The sequence below is a fragment of the Myotis myotis genome, unplaced genomic scaffold (assembly GCF_014108235.1).
Source record: "Myotis myotis isolate mMyoMyo1 unplaced genomic scaffold, mMyoMyo1.p scaffold_m19_p_3, whole genome shotgun sequence".
NCBI classification, from domain to species: Eukaryota; Metazoa; Chordata; class Mammalia; order Chiroptera; family Vespertilionidae; genus Myotis; species Myotis myotis.
The window spans coordinates 111,103,348-111,123,127 of record NW_023416335.1 but is presented as its reverse complement, the minus strand read 5'-3'; the positions used below and the strand labels follow the sequence as shown (position 1 = coordinate 111,123,127).

General features: G+C 38.2%; 1 protein-coding gene across 23 annotated transcripts in view; it reads left to right on the top strand.

Annotated features, from left to right (window-relative positions):
• The window catches only part of FRY (FRY microtubule binding protein), a 611,006-nt gene that overhangs the window by 453,186 nt on the left and 138,040 nt on the right, over positions 1 to 19,780 (top strand). For all 23 annotated transcript variants that reach the window (XR_004966082.1, XR_004966083.1, XR_004966081.1 and 20 more), the window contains 4 exons: positions 14,854 to 15,004; positions 15,632 to 15,735; positions 16,610 to 16,795; positions 19,246 to 19,444. Coding sequence is in view for 20 of the 23 variants with exons in the window: in XM_036299692.1 (XP_036155585.1) it covers positions 14,854 to 15,004; positions 15,632 to 15,735; positions 16,610 to 16,795; positions 19,246 to 19,444 (640 nt within the window). In the remaining 3 variants the exon portion in view is untranslated. The remainder of the gene's footprint in view (positions 1 to 14,853; positions 15,005 to 15,631; positions 15,736 to 16,609; positions 16,796 to 19,245; positions 19,445 to 19,780) is intronic.

Here is a 19,780-nt window from a genome sequence, read left to right as displayed (position 1 = left end):
TATTGATTCTACCAATCTATGAACACGGTATATTCCTCCATTTGTTTATGTCTTCCTGTATCTCTTTTTTCAATGTCCTGTAGTTTTCCAAGTACAGGTCTTTTACGTCCTTAGCTAATTTTATTCCTAGGTATATCAATTTTTTTGGTGCAATGGTGAATGGGATTGTTTTTGTAGTTTCTCTTTCTGTGAGTTCATTATTGGTGTATAAAACGGCCATAGATTTCTAGGTGTTAATGTTGTATCCTGCTACATTGCCCAATTCATTTATTATGTCTAGTAGTTTTTTGATGGAGTCTTTGGGGTTTCTATGTATAGTATCATGTTATCTGTGAATAAGGACAGTTTTACTTCTTCTTTTCCAATTTGGGTGCCTTTTATTTCTTCTTATTATCTGGTCACTATGGCTAGCACTTCCAGTATTATATCGAACAGGAGTGGTGAAAGTAGGCATCCTTGTCTTGTTCCTGTTTTTAGGGGAAATGAGTTTAGTTTTTGCCCAATGAATATGAGGTTGCCTGTAGGTTTGTCATATAAGGCTTTTATTATGTTGAGGTATGATCCCTCTATTCCCACTTTGCTGAGAGTTTTTATCAAGAAAGGGTGTTGGATTTTGTCAAATTCTTTTTCTGCATCAATTGATATGATTATGTGATTTTTGTCTCTCAGTTTGTTTATGTGATCTATCACATTTATTGATTTGTGGATACTGTACCATCCTTGCACCCCCGGAATAAATCCCAGTTGGTCATGGTGTATGACCTTTCTAATGTAATGCTGAATCTGATTTGCTAGAATTTTGTTGAGGATTTTAGCATCTATGTTCATCAAGGATATTGGCCTTTAGTTATCTTTTTTTGTGGTTTCTTTATCTGATTTTGGGTTTAAGGTAATTCTGGCTTCATATCAAGAGGTTGGAAGTGTGACTTCCTCTTTAATAATTTGAAATAGTCTGAGTAGGATAGGTTTCAGTTCTTCTTTGAATGCTTGGTAGAACTCCTCTGTAAAGCTGTCAGGACCATGGCTTTTGTTTGCTGGAAGATTTTTGATTTCTGCTTAAATTTCTTCAGTAGATATCGGCCTATTCTTGTTTTTTTTTTTATTCTTCTTGATTGAGTTTTAGAAGCTTGTATTTTTCTAAGAATATGTCCATTTCATCTAGGTTGTCCATTTTCTTGGAATAGAGTTGTTCATAGTATTTTTTCATAATCCTTTGTATTTCTGTGGGATCGGTTGTTATTTCACCTCTTTCATTTCTGATTTTGTTTCTTTGGATCCTCTCTTTGCTTCTTGGTGAGCCTAGCTAGAGGTTCATCAATCTTGTTTATCCTCTCAAAGAACTAGCTAGGGTTTGGTTGATATTTTGTTTTTTTGTTTTGTTTTTTTTGGCCTCTATGTTGTTTATTTTCATTCTGATCTTATTATTTCCTTCCTTATGCTTATGCTGAGCTTTTGTGGCTCTCTTTCTAATTCTTTGAGTTGTAGGGTTAGATAATTTATTACCATTTTTTCTTGTTTTTTGAAGTAGGCCTGTAGAGATATGAACTTCCCTTTCAAGACTGCTTTCACTGTGTCCCATAGATTTTTGGATTGTTGTATTTTCATTGTCATTTGTTGCCATTATGCTTTTTATTTCTTCTTTGATTTCTTTGGTGACCCAATCATTGTTTAATAGCATGCTATTTAGCCTAAAGGTGTTTGATTTTTTATTGTTTTTATTGTGGTTGATTTCTAATTTTATGCCATTGTGATCTGAGAAGATGCTTGATATGATTTCTATCTTCTTGAATTTGAAGAGACTTTGCCTGTGTCCCAATATGTGGTTTATCTTTGAAAATGACCCATGTGCACTTGATAAGAATGTATATTCTGTGGCTTTGGGGTGAAATGTTCTGAAGATGTCAGTTAATGCCACCTGATCTAGTGAGTCATTTAGGATTGATGTTTCTTTGCTGATTTTTTCTTTAGAGGATTTGTCCAGTGGTGTTAGTGGGGTATTAAACTCCCCTGCTATAACTGTTTTGCTGTCAATCTCTCCTTTGATATCCTCCATAAGTTTTTTATGTATTTGGGTGCATATATGTTTACCAGAATTATATCTTCTTGTTGAATTGCTCCCTTTAGTATTATGAAGTGGCCTTCCTTTTCTCTTGTTATGTCCTTCACTTTGAGGTCTAATTTGTCAGCTATGAGTATTGCTACCCCAGCTTTTATTTTTCATTTTCATTCACCTGAAAACCCTTTTTCTATCCCTTCACCATCAGTCTGTGTGAGTCCTTTGTTCTGAGGTGGGTCTCCTGTAGACAGCAGATATATGGGTCATGTTATGTTATCCACTCAGCTACCCTATGTCTTTTTATTGGGACATTTAATCCATTTACATTAAACATTATTATTGACAGGTACTTGTTTGTCACCACTTTTATTCTTTATGTCTGTTTTCCTTCTTCCCTTCCTATTTCTCCTTTTTACAGCAGACCCTTTAGCATTTCTTGCTTTGCTGGTTTGGTAGTAATAAACTCACTTAGTCCTTTTTTGTCTGAGAAGTTCCTGATTTCACCCTCAACTTTGTTTGATAGCATTGCTGGGTACAGTATTATTGGATTCAGACCCTTGCTTTGAATGACTTTGTATATTTTATTCCATTCCCTTCTGACCTGATATGTTTCTATTGAGAAATCAGTCGATATTCTGATGGGAGATCCCTTGTAGGTAACTTTCTGTCTCTTTCTGGCAGCCTTTAAGATTCTTACTTTGCTGTTGGTGTTTGCCAATTTATTACAATGTGTCTTGCTGTCATTCTTTTTGGGTTAATCTTGTTTGGGACTCTGTGAGCTTTTTGGACTTGTGTGAGTTTTTTCTTCCCGATATCAGGGGACTTTTCTATCATTATTTCTTCAAACAGGTTTTTTTATTCATTGCTCAGTTTCCTCTCCTTCTGGCACCCCTATTATGCAGATATTGTTTCATTTCACTTTGTCCCAGAGTTTCCTTAGGCTTTCCTCCTTTTTTTTAAGTTTCTTTTTCTAGATGCTGCTCTGCTTGGGTATTTTTTCCTACCTTGTCTTCTAGCTCACTGATGCAGTCCTCCACTTCTTCTAGTCAACTGTTGATGCTTCTATTGAGTTCCTTATTGCAGCAATGTCATTTTTCATTTTTTCTTGATTCTTCATTTACTCTTGGTTCTTACACATATTGTTGAATTTGTCTTCCATACTTTTCAGCATTTTTATGACCATTGCTCTGAATTCTTTCTTGACTTATTGCTTGCCTCTATTTCATTTACTTCCTTTTTGGTTGATTCCTCCTTTTCTTTCGTATGCAGGCTGTTTCTTTGTCTCCCCATGATCGCTCCTCTCAGGGTGTCTAGTTATGTAGCTCTCTCTCCCCTGTGTTGACTTAAAGGCACAAAATAAAACACAAGAAGATACAACATACAGGGCACCAAACACAAATGTATTCACAATACTAATAACCCCAAATAAAGGTGACCACCAGAGAAAATAGAATTAGCGGATAGAAAAGAGTGCAAAAAAATCATATGGAGAAAAGGAAAAAATTTAAGAGAGAAAAGAATGAGAAGAAAATGAATGGGGAAAAAATATATGTATATGGGGAGAAAACTAAAAAAAACCCCCACAAAAAACAAAACAACAACTTATCCAAAAAATGCAAACAACAAAGACCCAGAGGTGAATGGAAACAACAAACAACAACTAATCCCAAAAATTCAAACAACAAACACCTAAACAACAAACACCCAGGTGAATTTGTGGAGGCAGAGCTTATTTCCAGAAGGTAAGGTCAAGGAATTGAATGAATGGGGAAATAGCCACAGTTCAGTATAGAGGAGGTAGAAAGAGAATGAGTGTATAAGAAGAAAAATAAAAAACAAAATGCAAAAAAAAGAAAAAATTATATATATATATATATATATATATATATATAAATAAAATATATATATACATAAAAATTTCCCCCTTTCTTTAATCTATCTGTTCATTTATTTGTTTACTATTGGAAAAAGAGAATAGAGAGTAGATAGGCCTGATTTGGTAATTGGAATTAATTAAACTATTAGTAGAAGAAGAGAATATGTGAGGAGAGAAAATACAGAAGCAAAAAAAAGAAGAAAAATAAACTAACAAACAAACAACAACAAGACAGAAAGAATGAAAAGGAAAAAAAGGAAGAAAAAATTGGAAAGAGAAGAGAAGAGAAGAGAAGAGAAGAGAAGAGAAGAGAGAAGTGTGCATGGACTTGGAGCAGGGGAGAGGAAATTAGATATATAAGTAAGATCAATTTTTAACAGGGAGTAAAAAGAAAGGATAGAGAAAAACTAAAGCAGGAGAAACAGGATGAAAGGAGGAAAGTGAGGAAGAGAGTGTTGGCATAAAGGAAAAATTGAGATAGAGTAAAATAATGCTAAAAGAAAAACAAAAATAGAATGTAGAACACTAATCCCAAAATAAAAGAAAATAAAACTTTAAAAAGGTAAAATAATAGTAGTAATAATAATAATTAAAAATAAAAATATAATAATAAGTAAAATCAAGTGAGAAAAGAATTTAGTTTCTTAAGTAAAAGATAAAAAATAAAAAAGTGAAGTAGTGAAGGTCATTCACTTCCTGTACTGTTCTGCTTGGTACATCTGTTTCCTGTCTGGTAGTCAGCACAGTATTAAAGTTCCCTGCAATCCACCGCTTCTCTGTGTCATAAGCCACAACCCTGTTTTCTGGCAGGCGGGATCTCTCTGCTCACTTTGTTTCTCTGCCTGCCTTGAGTTGTATTTACACAAAAGTCAATTTCTGACACAACCCCTGGGTGGCAGTGTTTCTGTATTAATATCCAGCACTAAATGGCCCCTCTACTAGTGTTAGATTCTTCTTTCCCTGCCGCACTTTTCCCTGCCCCAGAGCTGGTTTCCTGCTTGTCTTTCCCCATTCTGATCCCCAGTTTCCACAAAAAGAACAACTTTCCCTTGCAGTCTCGGTGAGTGTTTTTCATTGGAAGATCCTATTTACTGGACTTAGCAAGCAAAAGCAAGGAGGTAAAAAGAAAAAAAGAAATAGGAAGCGTGGACTTGCATCTTTTTCCCCTGGCACTGCATAGCCGGTATAGAACTTCAGGCTGCCTTTCTGGGCCCAGCCCAGCAGAGGGTTTAGATCTAGAGTCCCCTCTGCCAGCAGCCCTTTGGACCCCCTTTCACATTCGAGAGCTACACTGACTCCAACAGCCACAGATTATGTGGGGCTCAGTCTTCCTCTGAGACTCTACTCCCTGTTGCGCATGTTTCTCCCTCCACCCTGGATACCAGATCTCACCTTTCTCTTGGCGATATCTGACCTTTCTGTCCATGGATTGCCTCACTAGCTGTGTTTAATTCACCAATTCCAGGTTGGTGTTGTTTGATTCAGCTGTTCTTTCTAACTGCTCTGTGAAAAGGTGCAGGGCCCATCTGCATATTCGGCGCTGCTTTGTCTCCCCCTGGACAGACATTTTAGGCACCCCGGTCAGGGAGGCTGGAGTCCCGGTGTTTGTGGGTTCGCAGCTGAGGCAGCTGGTCCCTGGGCGTTGTGGTTGTAGGGTCCCGGGAGATATCTGAGGTCTCCCTGGTTGAAGGTAAGGCTGAGCTTCCGATCACAGCCAGTCTCCCCTTCAAGATGGCGTGGTTTCCGCAGCAGAGCCGGCCACTCTGGGAGATATTTCAGCAACAGTAGAGGCTGTCCGGCCAGGGGAGACCAGTATACCAGTCCCCAACAGTCCCGTAGAATATATCTGTCCCTCACTCACAAATATAGACACTTCCCGCACATCCATGCACTCTCCAAGCTGGCTGCCGACGGGTCCCATTGGCAGTCATCTTGGATCTCCTGTATTCTTTTGTTTAATCTTTATTGCTGAAAGTATTACATAGGTCTCCTTTTTCCCCTGTAATCCTCCCCTAGCCAACCCTCTTCCCCCACCCCAGGCCTCCACCACCCCACTGTCAGTGACCATGGGTCATGCACACATGCATACAAGTTCTTTGATCCCTTCCCACCCACCCTCCACTGCCTTCCCTCTGAGGTTCAACAGTCTGTTCTATGCTTCCATGGTCCCTGCATCTATCTTGTTTATCAGTTTATTTTATTCATTAGATTTCACATGAGTGAGATCATGCCATACTTATATTTCTCTGACTAACTTTTTTTCACTTAGCATAATACTCCCCAGGTCCATCCATGCTGTTGCAAATGGTAAGAGTTCTTTCCTTTTTATAGCTGTGTAGTATTCCATTGTGTAAATGTACCACAGCTTTTTTATTCACTTGACTGCTGATGGGCACTTGGGCTGTTTTCAAATCTTAGTTACTGTAAATTGCACTGCTATGAACATAGGGGTGCATATATTCTTTCTGATTGGTATTTCTGATTTCTTAGGATATATTCCTAGAAGTGGGAACACTGGGTCAAATGGGAGTTCTATTTTTAATTTTGTGAGGAAACGCCATACTGTTTTCCACAGTGGCTGCACCAGTCTGCATTCCCACCAGTAATGCACAAGGGTTCCTTTTTCTCCACATCCTCACCAGCACTTGTCGTTTGTTGATTTGTTGATGATAGCCATTCTGACAGGTGTGAGGTGATACCTCATTGTCATTTTGTCTGGGATGATTAGTGACTTTGAGCATTTTTTGCATGTGTCTCTTGGCCTTCTGTTTGTCTACTTTGGAGAAGTGTCTATTTAGGTCCTTTGCCCATTTTGTAATTGGATTCTTTGTCTTCCTTTTGTTAAGTTGTATGAGTTCCCTGTATATTTTGGAAATTAACCCCTTATTGATGTGTCATTGGCAATATGTTCTCCCAGGCAGTGGGCTCTCTTGTCATTTTATCAATAGCTTCTGTTATTGTGCAGAAGCTTTTTATTTTGATATAGTACCATTTGTTATTTTCTCCTTAGTTTCCTTTGCCATCAGAGTTGTATCACTAAACATATTATTACAAGAGATGTCTGAGATTTTGCTGCCTATGGTTTATTCTAAGATTTTTATGGTTTCCCATCTTACATTTAAGTCTTTTATTCATTTTGAATTTATTTTTGTGTATGATGGAGTTGTTGGTCTAGTGTCATTTTTTGCATGTACCTGTCCAATTTTCTCAATACCATTTATTGAAGAAACTGTCCTTACTCCATTGTAAGTTCTTGCCTCCTTTGTCAAATATTAATTGAGCATAATGGCTTGGGTCAATTTCTGGGTTCTCTGTTCTGTTTCATTGATCTATAGGCCTGTTCATGTGGAGAAAGTAGGAAAAAAAACTTAGATTCCTTCCCAGCCAGTATGTCTCAGTGGTTGAGCATCAACCTATGAACCAAGAGGTCCTGGTTCAATTCTCAGTCATGGCACAAACCTTGGCTTGATCCCCAGTAGGGAGTGTGCAGGAGGCAGTTGATCAATGATTCTCTCTCATCATTTATGTGTCTATATCTTCTCCCTCTCCTTTCCTCTCTGAAATCAATTAAAATATATTTTAAAGAATTTAGACTCCTCTGGCTTCTCACTTGCTATGAACCACCCTTCCTGTCCAAGGATGCACAATTACAGTATAGCCAGACCATGCATACTGATGTTTACAAGATTGAAAGAATCTTCATCAAGAATCACTACTGCCCTGGCTGGGTTTGCTCAGTGGTTATAGTGTCAGCCCGGGGTTGTGAGTTTGATTCCCTGTTAAGGACACATACCTCAATGCAGGTTCAATCCCAGTTCCAGGTTAGAGCATGTATGTGGGAGCCAACCAATCAATGTGTCTCTCTCATGTTCATTATTTCTCTCTGTCCCTTTCTCTGTCTTTCTTTTACCATCCCTTCTCCCTCCCTTCCACCCTGTCTAAAAAATCAATTTTAAAAAACCTCAGAGGATTTTTTTTTTAAAGAATCATTGTAAAGGATACTCAGACAATGAAACAGTCAATAAATGTGCTTTCCAGAAAGCTGTACCCCTTAGGGTTTGCTTAAACATCAGTCATTTCTGTTGAACATGCTGTCATAATGAAGAGATTTCCAAGACATTTTTCTGATTAGAATTGGTAGCCAGCATATTATATTAAATATTTATATATATATATATATATATATATATATATATATATATATATATATATATATAATGTGAAAAGAACTGGAATCAGTTTCGGAATCATGAAAACAGCATTTTTAAAATTAAAAACTATGTTAAACAGGCTTTAAAATAAATAAAAACAACTGTAAGAAGTATAATTTGTTATAGTACAGTATCAAATTTCTATATAGATTTCATACTTCAGTAGGCAAAAGAACTTATTTCAATGACATTCATTTTGCTTTCATCTGTGATGCTAATGGATGCTTTTTATTTTACCATGGGGTGCAAAAATTGAGCTGGAGAAAAATGGTTCTTTGAATGTAGTTTTAACTGCTTTTTACAATTTTTAAAATTTGTCTTGTGGTCATGAGGTTATAATTTTTAATTGCCTTCCAAAAAGAAAAATGTTAAATAATGTCTGGTCTCACTGAACAAATCAGAATTTGAGTTGTTCTTGAGTCAATTGGCTTATAGACTTTCATGCACACACAAATTTATTATATTTTCAACTTCTTAACTTAATTCAACCTATTATGCTTAATACCCAACATTCATAGTACTGTACTACAGATTTTTTTTCCCAGCAATACATAAATCTTCTGATTTTTTGTTTATGATTCCACTTAGCAAAAGGCCTACAGATGTGATTTATTATTTGGATATTTGAAGATGATACATTTAATGATTTTTTTTTGAAAACTGTTTTCACTCCATACTCAGATGTGCTTCATTGTCAAGTCATATTTAGATTAGGTTCTTGAATTGAAATGATCTACTGCCTTTAAAAAAAAAAGAAAATCGAATTTGACTGAAAATTTTTAAAAAAAGAATAAATAAAAGGATTGCTCTGGTCAATTATACCAAAATTAAGTAAAATAAAAGGTAAAATGGCTCTGGCTGCTCTGTGGAACATAAGACTATAAAAAGGGAAAGGGTGTAGTTGGGAGACAGTAAGGAGGCTATTGCACTGGCCCATGTGAGAGAAGGTGCTGGCTTAGACTAAGGGGTTAGTGATAGTGATGGTGGAAAGTGATACTATGTGGATACGTTTTGAAGGTAGAGCTCATTGAATATGTAGAGGGTGGCAAGTCACTTAACCTCAGTTTCCCCTTTATAAAATAGTGATGATAGGTACCTATTATTGGGCTACTTATATGGGAAGTGTGTAGACCAGTGCCTGTCATAAAGTAAGTACTCTCTATGTTAATTTTAATGTCACTATTTATATCATCATCATCATAATAATTGAATTGGATATGAGCTATGAGAGAGAAATCAGGAATAACCTAAGGATCCTGTCCTGAGAAAACTGGAAATATGGACTGCATTTTATTGAGATGGGGGAGATTAGAGAAAGAGCAAGTTTCACAGTAGTGGGAATTCATATGATTTAATGGGGTTTTTTTATAGTGTATATCTGTATTTTCTATGGCTCTATAAATTAAGCATTCAAAAATAATGTGATGGGTGGGTGTGAGTGTGCCCAGCAGTGAAAAGGCACCCTGTCCAGCATGGGTTCCCACCTTGTGGCCTGAGCTGCCAGGACAAGGCTATGCTACCCATGACCCTGAACTGGAATAAGCAGAAGGATTAAAAATGGCGGCAGAGTAAGTGGATGCTGCACGGATATGCTCCCAGGAACAAACTGGAATTACAACTAAAATACAGAAAAACTTCCTAAATAATCAACAGAAAATTCGCAGGAGAGAACCCTGATAACTCGAGGACCAAAAGTGGAGACCCCATAGAGACTGGTAGGAGGGGTGGAGGCAAGAAAGGGCTGGCCAGGTGCCCACAGACAGCAACTGAAGTCCTGGAGAGATATCTCGGCTATGGGGGGGTGCCACTGAGAACTCTAGGATCTAATCCCCAACCTGGGCACTACAGCAGAGAGCACCAAAATTGAGTAGGGTACCCACATAACATCTGGCTGTGAAAAGCAGTGGGGTGCTGTCTGCCAGGGAGTGACAGCTGAAAAATTAAGGCCCTCTATATTAAAGGGCCAATGCACAGTATTTCCTGTGTAGTCACCCACCTTGTGCTCTGGCAGAGGGAGGGTGAAGTGGACTGGAGCTGTGAGAGCAGAAGCCAAGACTGGGGACTCAGGGATAGAGCTCAGAAGACAGACACTGCAAGTTTCCTGGGCTGAGTCATCCCCTCAAGCAGCAGAGGACATCTTTCCTACATAGACATTTGCCTTGCCTGGAAGGGAAGACAGTTGACACACCCTATTAGAAAACACTTTGCCCTGAAGCCACTTAAGAACTTAAAAATAACAATTAGCCTCCAGGCAGAAGAAACTACCCCACCCTGTTGAAAAAAAATTCTCACCACACCTGAGGATGATTGCCTACAGACCAATTCAAGTTGGAATCCTATCAGTCTGTAGGCAGAGGCAGTCTCTGGAGGCTTTGAGTCTTTGCCTGATCTAATTAGTCAGAAACAGCCTTTAATACTGTCCTGCACTGGAGATTAAGAGGCGTAGCAGAATGACCAAATACATAGTAACAAACCCAAACAGGCAGCCAAAATGAGACAAAGAAACAATCCCAGAAATGAAGGATCTAGAGAATTTTCCAGAAGAAGAGATAAATGGAGCAGAGATTAGAAATTTATCTGAAACAGAGGTCAGAGTAATGATGGTAAAGATGCTCAACAGCATGAAAAAAGATACAATAACTATGAAAAAAGAATAGTCTGAGATAAAGAATGATATAACACAAATAAAAAGGACACTGGAAGGAATACAGAGCAGATTAGGGGAAGCTGAGGATTGAATCAGTGAATTAGAAGACAGAGTTGAAAATATCACTCAATCAGAGAACCAAAAAGAAAAAAAACAATTAAAAAACAGGAGGACAGCTTAAGGGAGCTGTGGGACAACATGAAATGTAACAATATTAGAATAGCAGGTGTGCCAGAAGAGGCCGAAAAGGAGAAGGGAATAGAGAATGTGTTTGAAAAAATTATGGCAGAAAACTACCCTAACATAGTAAAGGAAAAAATCAAACAAGTTCAGGAGTCACAGAGAACCCCTAAAAGAAGAACCCAAACAGGCCCATGCCCAGACACAGCATAATTAAAATACCAAAAATTAAAAACAAAGAGAATCTTAAAGGCAGCAAAAGAAAACTGATACCTACAAAGGAGTTCCCATAAGACTGACACCTGATTTCTCATCAGAAACTCTACAGGCCAGAAGAGAATGGCATGAAGTGGCCCAAGCCATTATGCTCAATTAATATTTGACAAAGGAGGCAAGAGCATACAATGGAGTCAATACAGTCTCTTCAATAAATGGTGTGGGGAAAATTGGACAGATACATGCAAAAAAATGAAACTAGACCACCAACTTACACCATATACAAAAATAAACTCAAAATGGATAAAGTACTTAAACATAAGATGGGAAACCATAAAAATCTTAGAAGAATCCATACGCAGCAAAATAGCAGACATATTTAATAGCAATATATTTACCGATACAGCTCCTAGAGCAATGGAAACTAAGGAGAAAATAAACAAATGGGACTCCATCAAAATAAAAATCTTCTGCATAGCAAAAGAAACCATCAACAAAACAATAAGAAAGCCCACTGCATGGGAGAGCCTATTTGCCAAAGTTATCTCCAATAAGTTATCTCAAACGTTACAGGGAACTCATACAACTTAACAAAAGTTAGATAAACAATCCAGTCAAAAAATGGGAATGCAGACTGTTGCAGCCACTGTGGAAAATTGTATGGAGTTTCCTCAAAAAACTAAAAATGGAACTCCCATTTGACCCAGTAGTCCCACTTCTAGGAATATGTACCAAGGAATCAGAAGCACCAGTTAGAAAGGAAATATGCACCCCTATGTTCATAGCAGCACAATTTACAATAGCTAAGTTTGGAAACAGCCTAAGTGTCCATCAGCAGATGAGTGGATTAAAAACTATGGTACATCTACACAATGGAATTCTACGCTGCTGTAAAAAGAAGGAACTCGGGGAGAAACCAAGATGGCGGCATAGGTTAACGCCAGAGATTGCTGCCTCGAACAACCACTTCAAAAAACTACTAAAAGACGGAACGGACATCATCCAGAACCACAGGAAGGCTGGCTGAGTGGAAATTCTACAACTAGGAGGAAAGAGAATATCATACCCAGACTCAGAGGAGGCGCAGTGCTGAAGTGAAATACTCAGGTGCAGAGTGCGCGCAGAGCGGGCTGGCGGCGGAGGGCACAGTTGTGGTTTTCAATTGGGAGGGAGTTTCAGACTCTGAGCTCCAGATCCGGGCGAGTCTCTAGGGACCCAGACTCAAACGGGAGAAGCGGGACTGTCTGGCTTCAGTCAGAACTCGAAGGCAGCTTTCTCTCTGAGGTTTGCAGCGGTAGCTGGGACTCTGTGAGGCAGAGCCCCTAGGGACGGAACTGAGAGCAGCCATAACTGCTCGCTCCGGCCCGCCCTGTAGATCTCCGGGGACCCGCCCCGCCCAAGCCCTGCGCAGAGCCATTTGCCGGATAGCCTCAGGCAAACGCTAGATTAGCACCGCCCTAGAGATCCAGCACAGAAGCTATCCCACTGCAGACACAGCGGACTCTCATAGCCAGTTAGCCTGGAGGTCAAATCACCCCCAGTATTGCCGACAACAATCAGGGCTTAACTACAACAAGACTGCGCACAAAGACCACTAGGGGGTGCACCAAGAAAGCATAAAAAATGCGGAGACAAAGAAACAGGACAAAACTGTCAATGGAGGATATTGAGTTCAGAACCACACTTTTAAGGCCTCTTAAGAACTGTCTAGAAGCCGTCGATAAATGTAGTGAGATCCTCAAGAAGTCTAATGAGACCCTCGATGTTATGATAAAGAACCAACTAGAAATTAAGCATACACGGTCTGAAATAACGAATACTATACAGACTCCCAACAGCAGACCAGAGGAGCGCAAGAATCAAGGCAAAGATTTGAAATGCGAAGAAGCAAAAAACACCCAACCAGAAAAGCAAAATGAAAAAAGAATTCGAAAATGCAAAGATAGTGTAAGGAGCCTCTGGGGCAGCTTCAAGCGTACCAACATCAGAATTATAGGGATGCCAGAAGATGAGAGAGAGCAAGATATTGAAAACTATTTGAAGAAATAATGACAGAAAACTTCCCCCACCTGGTGAAAAAAATAGACTTACAGGTCCAGGAAGCACAGAGAACCCCAAACAAAAGGAATCCAAAGAGGAACACACCAAGACACATCATTATTAAAATGCCAAGAGCAAAAGACAAAGAGAGAATCTTAAAAGCAGCAAGAGAAAGAAACTCAGTTACCTACAAGGGAATACCCATACGACTGTCAGCTGATTTCTCAACAGAAACTTTGCAGGCCAGAAGGGAATGGGAAGAAATATTCAAAGTGATGAATACCAAGAACCTACAACCAAGATTACTTTATCCAGCAAAGCTATCATTCAGAACTGAAGGTCAGATGAAGAGCTTCACAGATAAGGAAAAGCTAAAGGAGTTCATCACCACCAAACCAGTATTATATGAAATGCTGAAAGGTATCCTTTAAGAAGAGGAAGAAGAAGAAAAAGGTAAAGATATAAATTATGAACAACAAACATGCATCTATCAACAAGTGAATCTAAGAATCAAGTGAATAAATAATCTGATGATCATAATAGAATCAGGGACATAGAAAGGGAATGGACTGACTATTCTTGGGGGGGAAAGGGGTGTGGGAGATGGGGGAAGAGACTGGACAAAAATCGTGTCCTATGGATGAGGACAGTGGGTGGGGAGTGAGGGCGGAGGGTGGGGCGGGAACTGGGAGGAGGGGAGTTATGGGGGGGTGGGGGAAGAGGAACAAATGTAATAATCTGAACAATTAAAAAAAAAAAAGAAGGAACTCTTATCATTTGCAACAGCATAGATTGACCTGGAGAGCATTATGCTAAGCAAAATAAGCCAGTCAGAGAAAGATAAGTAATTTGTAGAATATAAAGAACAACATAAACTGATTAACAAAAATAGAGCCAGAGGGAAAAAAATATTTTAGAATATAATACAAGTAATCCTGTTATTTGCAGATTTTTAGTATTTCCTACAACTTTTGTGATATTGTATTATGTTAGTACTGTTTGGGTAATATTATTATGTTTAAAATCTTTCTTTTCTTGAAATATTTTTTAAAAATCAATTTAAAAAGCTTTTTAAAAAAAGAAAAAGAATAAAGAACAAGAAAATCAGTATAGAGCCCAGAGTTGGCATGGTTTCCGGATACTGGCTTACTGGGCATGCTGCTTTTCTGGCCAAGCAATGCATTTACAGGGACATAAAAGCTATCTAAGTTTTGGTTTGCTGACATGGCACCCTGGGCAGGAGCTGTTCCATCTTGGGCCTAAAAGTTTATATCAACACTATTAAATGAAAGACCAGCAGGTCAAAACCAGCAAAGCTGGTCCCACACAACCCACTCTTACCATGAAGTCAAATAGCCTTACGAAAAGAAAAAAACATTCAATGTGAAACTATTCTGGAAACTGTACTCAGGATAAATGTGATATATTAAATAATAATAATGTGATGAAAGAAACCTATTTAAGTAATTCTAACTTATTTGATTGTATAATTCACACTCACCTAATTGAATGCTTAGAAAGTTATTTTTACAAGCATGAATTGGTAATATTCTTTCTAGAAACACTAAGTAGAGAAAACAAAATTATCTTCCTAAAAATAAAGCACGTTGTCTTTCTCACCCTACAGATGACCCAATATCTCCCTACCTGGGGTGGCTGTTGACTATCACAGAGACCAAACAGCCACAGCCCTTACCAATGCCTTCTACTGGGGGATGCTGGGCCCCCCTGGTTGACTACCTCCCAGAAACCATCACCCCTCGGGGACCACTCCACAGGTGAGCAGCATTTACACATAGAGAGAAATGACCACTTAGTTTTGACTGGACTTTTCTCCCTAGAAGAAGAGGGAAACCTGCTCCAGGTCCCATCAAATGAAATAAATTTGAAATCAGAGGGATCCTGCATGACTTGAATTGTAGCTCTCAGCACATTGGTAGAGTTTGGTCAAATGTTAACCAATGTGAAAAGCTGCCTTGTCATACTTACTTGATATAGGTCTTCATTTTTCATGCATTTTAGATTGTAAGAAAGTTGAAGAGAGGACTCTTGTCTTTTGTTTCTCATCATGACTCAGCTCTTATTACCTAGTAACAAGTATGTTATGTAATTAGCTCAACTGATGTTTATTCTTATGGAGCTCTGTGCATTTTCAGAAGTTAAACTCCACTTCCCTGGAAGAAGGTTCTTACATAGTTCTTCAGCAAAGCTTACTAGTATGTGTTGTATATATACTAATATATATATATATATATATATATATATATATATATATATATATATATATGCTAGTATATATATATATATTTACTAGTATGTGTGGTATTTAATTGTGACTTAATGATCTATACATGTATTCCCATTCTCTGTAGAAGTTGCATTAACTTTGTCATTTCATTGATTAGGTGCAATATTGCCGTGATTTTTATGACTGAGATGGTGGTAGATCACAGTGTAAGAGAAGACTGGGCTCTTCACCTGCCGTTATTACTTCATGCTGTCTTCTTAGGTAAGACTGGATCCAAGAGGAATTCTAGCCAATACATCTAAACTCTGTCGAGATAATTCAGAGAGCTTTCATTGTACATAGACATCTGCTTTCCTTCTCTAAAATTCAGTTGATCAGGTATTGTTTAAAACGGTCCTATGACTACAATATAAGTTATGTGGCACTTCACTCATGTTATACCTATGAAAATATCTAAAACAAATTGGCCCTCTTTGAGGGTCTTTGTCTAGATGTGATAAATTTTTTAAAATATATTTTTATTGATTTCTGAGAGGAAGGGAGAGGGAGTGAGAAATAGAAACATCAATGATGAGAGAGAATCATTGATCAGCTGCCTCCTGCATGCCCCACACTGGGGATCAAGCCCACAACCCGGGCATGTGACCTCACCGGGAATCGAACCCTGACCTCCTGGTTCTTAGGTCGATGCTCAACCACTGAGCCATGCTGGCCAGGCTATATGTGATAAATTTAAAGCCATTAGACATAATTAGTGCATAAAGAGAAAGAATATAGAATGCAGCAGGCCACGCACTGATATTGTAACCCAAGTTGTAGAGCAAAAATGGGAAGAGGAACAACGAGGCAGGGAGTTCAGTTATGGAGAGCCTCAAGAAGGAGGAATGCTAACTAGCTCAAGAGGTCAAGGGAAATCCATCTATCATCATTTTATGAGAATATTTGATTTAAGGAATAAAATGTTTTCTTTTTCCCTAAGCCCAAATTCTTTATGTTGGTACCAGAAACAGTAACAAAGAAAATTAACATTCTTTTAAGATTTCCCTTCCCCCGGGTGTTAGGGAATCTTTACTATGACTGGAATCTAAATGAGATTAAAAATTGTTTTTACTAAAAGATTCCACATTTTTTCCAGGATTGGACCATTACCGGCCTGAAGTCTTTGAACACAGCAAAAATTTGCTTCTTCACCTCTTGATTGCACTGTCCTGCAACAGCAATTTCCATTCCATCGCCTCTGTGCTCCTGCAGACTCGAGAAATGGGGGAAACTAAGACTCTAACAGTCCAGCCAGCTTATCAACCTGAGTATCTCTACACAGGTAACAAAAGGAGGTGTGACTGAAAGCCTGAGACAGTCACAAATTCAGAGATTACCAAAGGTGTCAGTGGAGCCCATTTTTCCATACTCTAATACCCTTACCCCCCACCTTTCCAAGTAATAAAAGAACAGCTCAATAAATAGGCCCTATTTCACTGGATGTCAACATGCCTCCCAAAATCCTTCTTTGTTATTGAGTATTTTCATGTACTTTTCCTTATTATTATGTTTCTGCTTTCATTAAATATGTTTCTGTCAATAAATTGAACATTAAAATGTCCATTGAACAAGAGCTTTTGTCTAAAACCCTGAAGGATGAGAACACAGGAAACGGTGACCTTCTCCATCACCTTGCGAATGGGTCATTGCCAAGGTGCCAGATATTTACTGTATTCCTTCTAGTTTCTCTGAAGGAAAAGTCACTTTATTAAATGACTGACTTTTCTGGAAAGCATGAATGAGTGAAAGTCTATTAAAAACCACTGATGTTTTGAAACCAAATATTTCTTCTTAGAAATGAGAACAGAAAACATTAGCTGAGTCAGAAAAAAAAAAAATTACTCTCTTCTATCCAGCTGTTCATGAAAACTTTCCCAAAAGGGTTAACCAATAGTTTTTATTTAGACCAGAATATTTTAAATATCTTAAAATGATGATGAACTAACAGAGTTCTTGGGCTACCTTTTTTACCTAATTATTTTGTACATTACACTGGCATTGGACATGGTATGGCATTTCATACAATGTTACTATGTGCTTTCTTCATAATCTTGAAATTGTACCTTTCATTCATCACTGGTATTCAGCACTGCCTTGTCTTCTGAGATATGTTAACATATGTCTTTGGAAAACTAATATGAAGTCATTAACTCTGAGGTAGAAGGACCACTGACCTGTTCATCATTGAATACTTTCAAATATATTTTCCATATTATTATTATGTTTTATTATAAAGTCTTTATATTGAACACACTTCACTTAATTAAAAATAATTCAGCAGCCTTTCAGAGACATTTTCAGAAAATTCTCTTTTCTTTAGATGCTTAATTTAAAGAATATGAAACATTCTGGCTGTTCTAACTCCCCAGGATAAAGATGTTTTCCATTAAGCACATTATTTTAGGCTGAGAAAATTGTAATGTCTGTTAAGTTGTGTATCTCTGAGTGTGGCGGTTTTATATCCACTATCCCACTGATGCAGCTTAAATGGTTGAGAGTGGAGATTTACAAAACAAAACACAAAATCCATGGGCAAGACAAACAATAGATAACTGGAATGATTGCATCTGTAGCACACTTGAATTAGGTAGGCGCACAAAAGGATTGGGAGGAGTCTCCTTTCTTTTTTTTTTTTTTTTTTTTAAATATATTTTATTGATTTTTTACAGAGAGGAAGGGAGAGAGATAGAGAGCTAGAAACATCGATGAGAGAGAAACATTGATCAGCTGCCTCCTGCACATCTCCCATGGGGGATGTGCGCACAACCCAGGTATATGCCCTTGACCGGAATCGAACCCGGGACCCTTCAGTCCGCAGGCCGACGCTCTATCCACTGAGCCAAACCGGTCTCGGCGAGGAGTCTCCTTTTCATAAATATTTATTGAACACCTTGTTTCAACTGTAGTTGTTTTCAAACCCACACTAAGAACTTGTGATAGAAATTGTCTTTATCTTATCCTAATACAAAACTGAGGTACAGAGAAATCATATCAACTTCCTGAGATTTTAAAGTAAATGGCAGAGATGATATTCAGACCCAGGCTCCTCACTCCTAATTCACTATTTTTGTCAGACACACCAGAACTATGTACTTTTTATGATTTTTAAGTAGAAGGAAATGTGTGTAAGTTTTCAAACCCACAACACATTAAGAGATGTAGAATGTTAACCAAATACAAAGTGGGGGGAAAAATCACTAGTATTTTCTTATACCATATGGCTTTGACTAATATGATATATACTTTGTTAAAACAATTAACATACACTGAATATTTGTGATTCTAGGCACATTTACTCAAAAAAAAAAATGATGTATACCTTACTTATAATCCCTTATGTAACTGGTATCCTCAAAAATTATATCATTGTATCAGTCTAGTATCCAGGCATAATTTATTAACAGCAGTTAGGTACAGATATATAGTGGAACACAAACACACAACTTCTTTTTCAGAAAGCATAAATTAAAACCCCATAGTAGAAATGTATTTATTAAATAGAAATTTTCTATTTTCCTATTACTAAATGCACTCTGATTTATACAGAAGTGTAACTATTCCATAAGTAAGGAAAGAATATATGTCTCTTTTTAATCATAGCTATAGCCAAAATAAAATGTTTTCTCAAAAAAAAAAAAAAAATGAGATAACTGCATACTTCTGTATGCTCACCTCCTGACCTTGTTATGTGCCCTGACCAGCGCAACTCCCCTTGATCTTCTTCTCAACCAGGCGGCTTTGACTTCCTGAGGGAGGACCAGTCATCACCAGTGCCAGACTCGGGGCTGAGCTCCAGTTCCACCTCTTCCAGCATCAGTCTGGGAGGCAGCAGCGGGAACCTCCCACAGATGTCCCAAGAGGTAGAAGACGTAGACACCACTGTTGAAACAGATGAGAAGGCCAACAAGCTCATTGAGTTCCTGACAACCAGGTAAGGAGGGCAAGGAGACAAGCGGCTGTTTTCAGGTGAGTTTTTTTTTTAGAAAATGCCATCCTTCAAAACCACTCAGATGGAAAAGTAAGCCCAGAGCTCTAGCAAAGTCCTTGTTTTCTCCTCTAAATTGCACTTGCTGGAGTCTGTGTATAAAGCAGACACTGGTAGAAGGTGTCTAAGATCCCTCTGATGTCAACATTTCTGGGGAGAGATAGTTTTTGTATAGTGACAGTGCAGCAGATGGTGTCAGGATATGGTAGCGCCCCTCAGTGAGCATGATTTTGTTTATCTGTTAGAGCTGCCAGGATCTGGGAGCCCTGACACTTGGCAAAT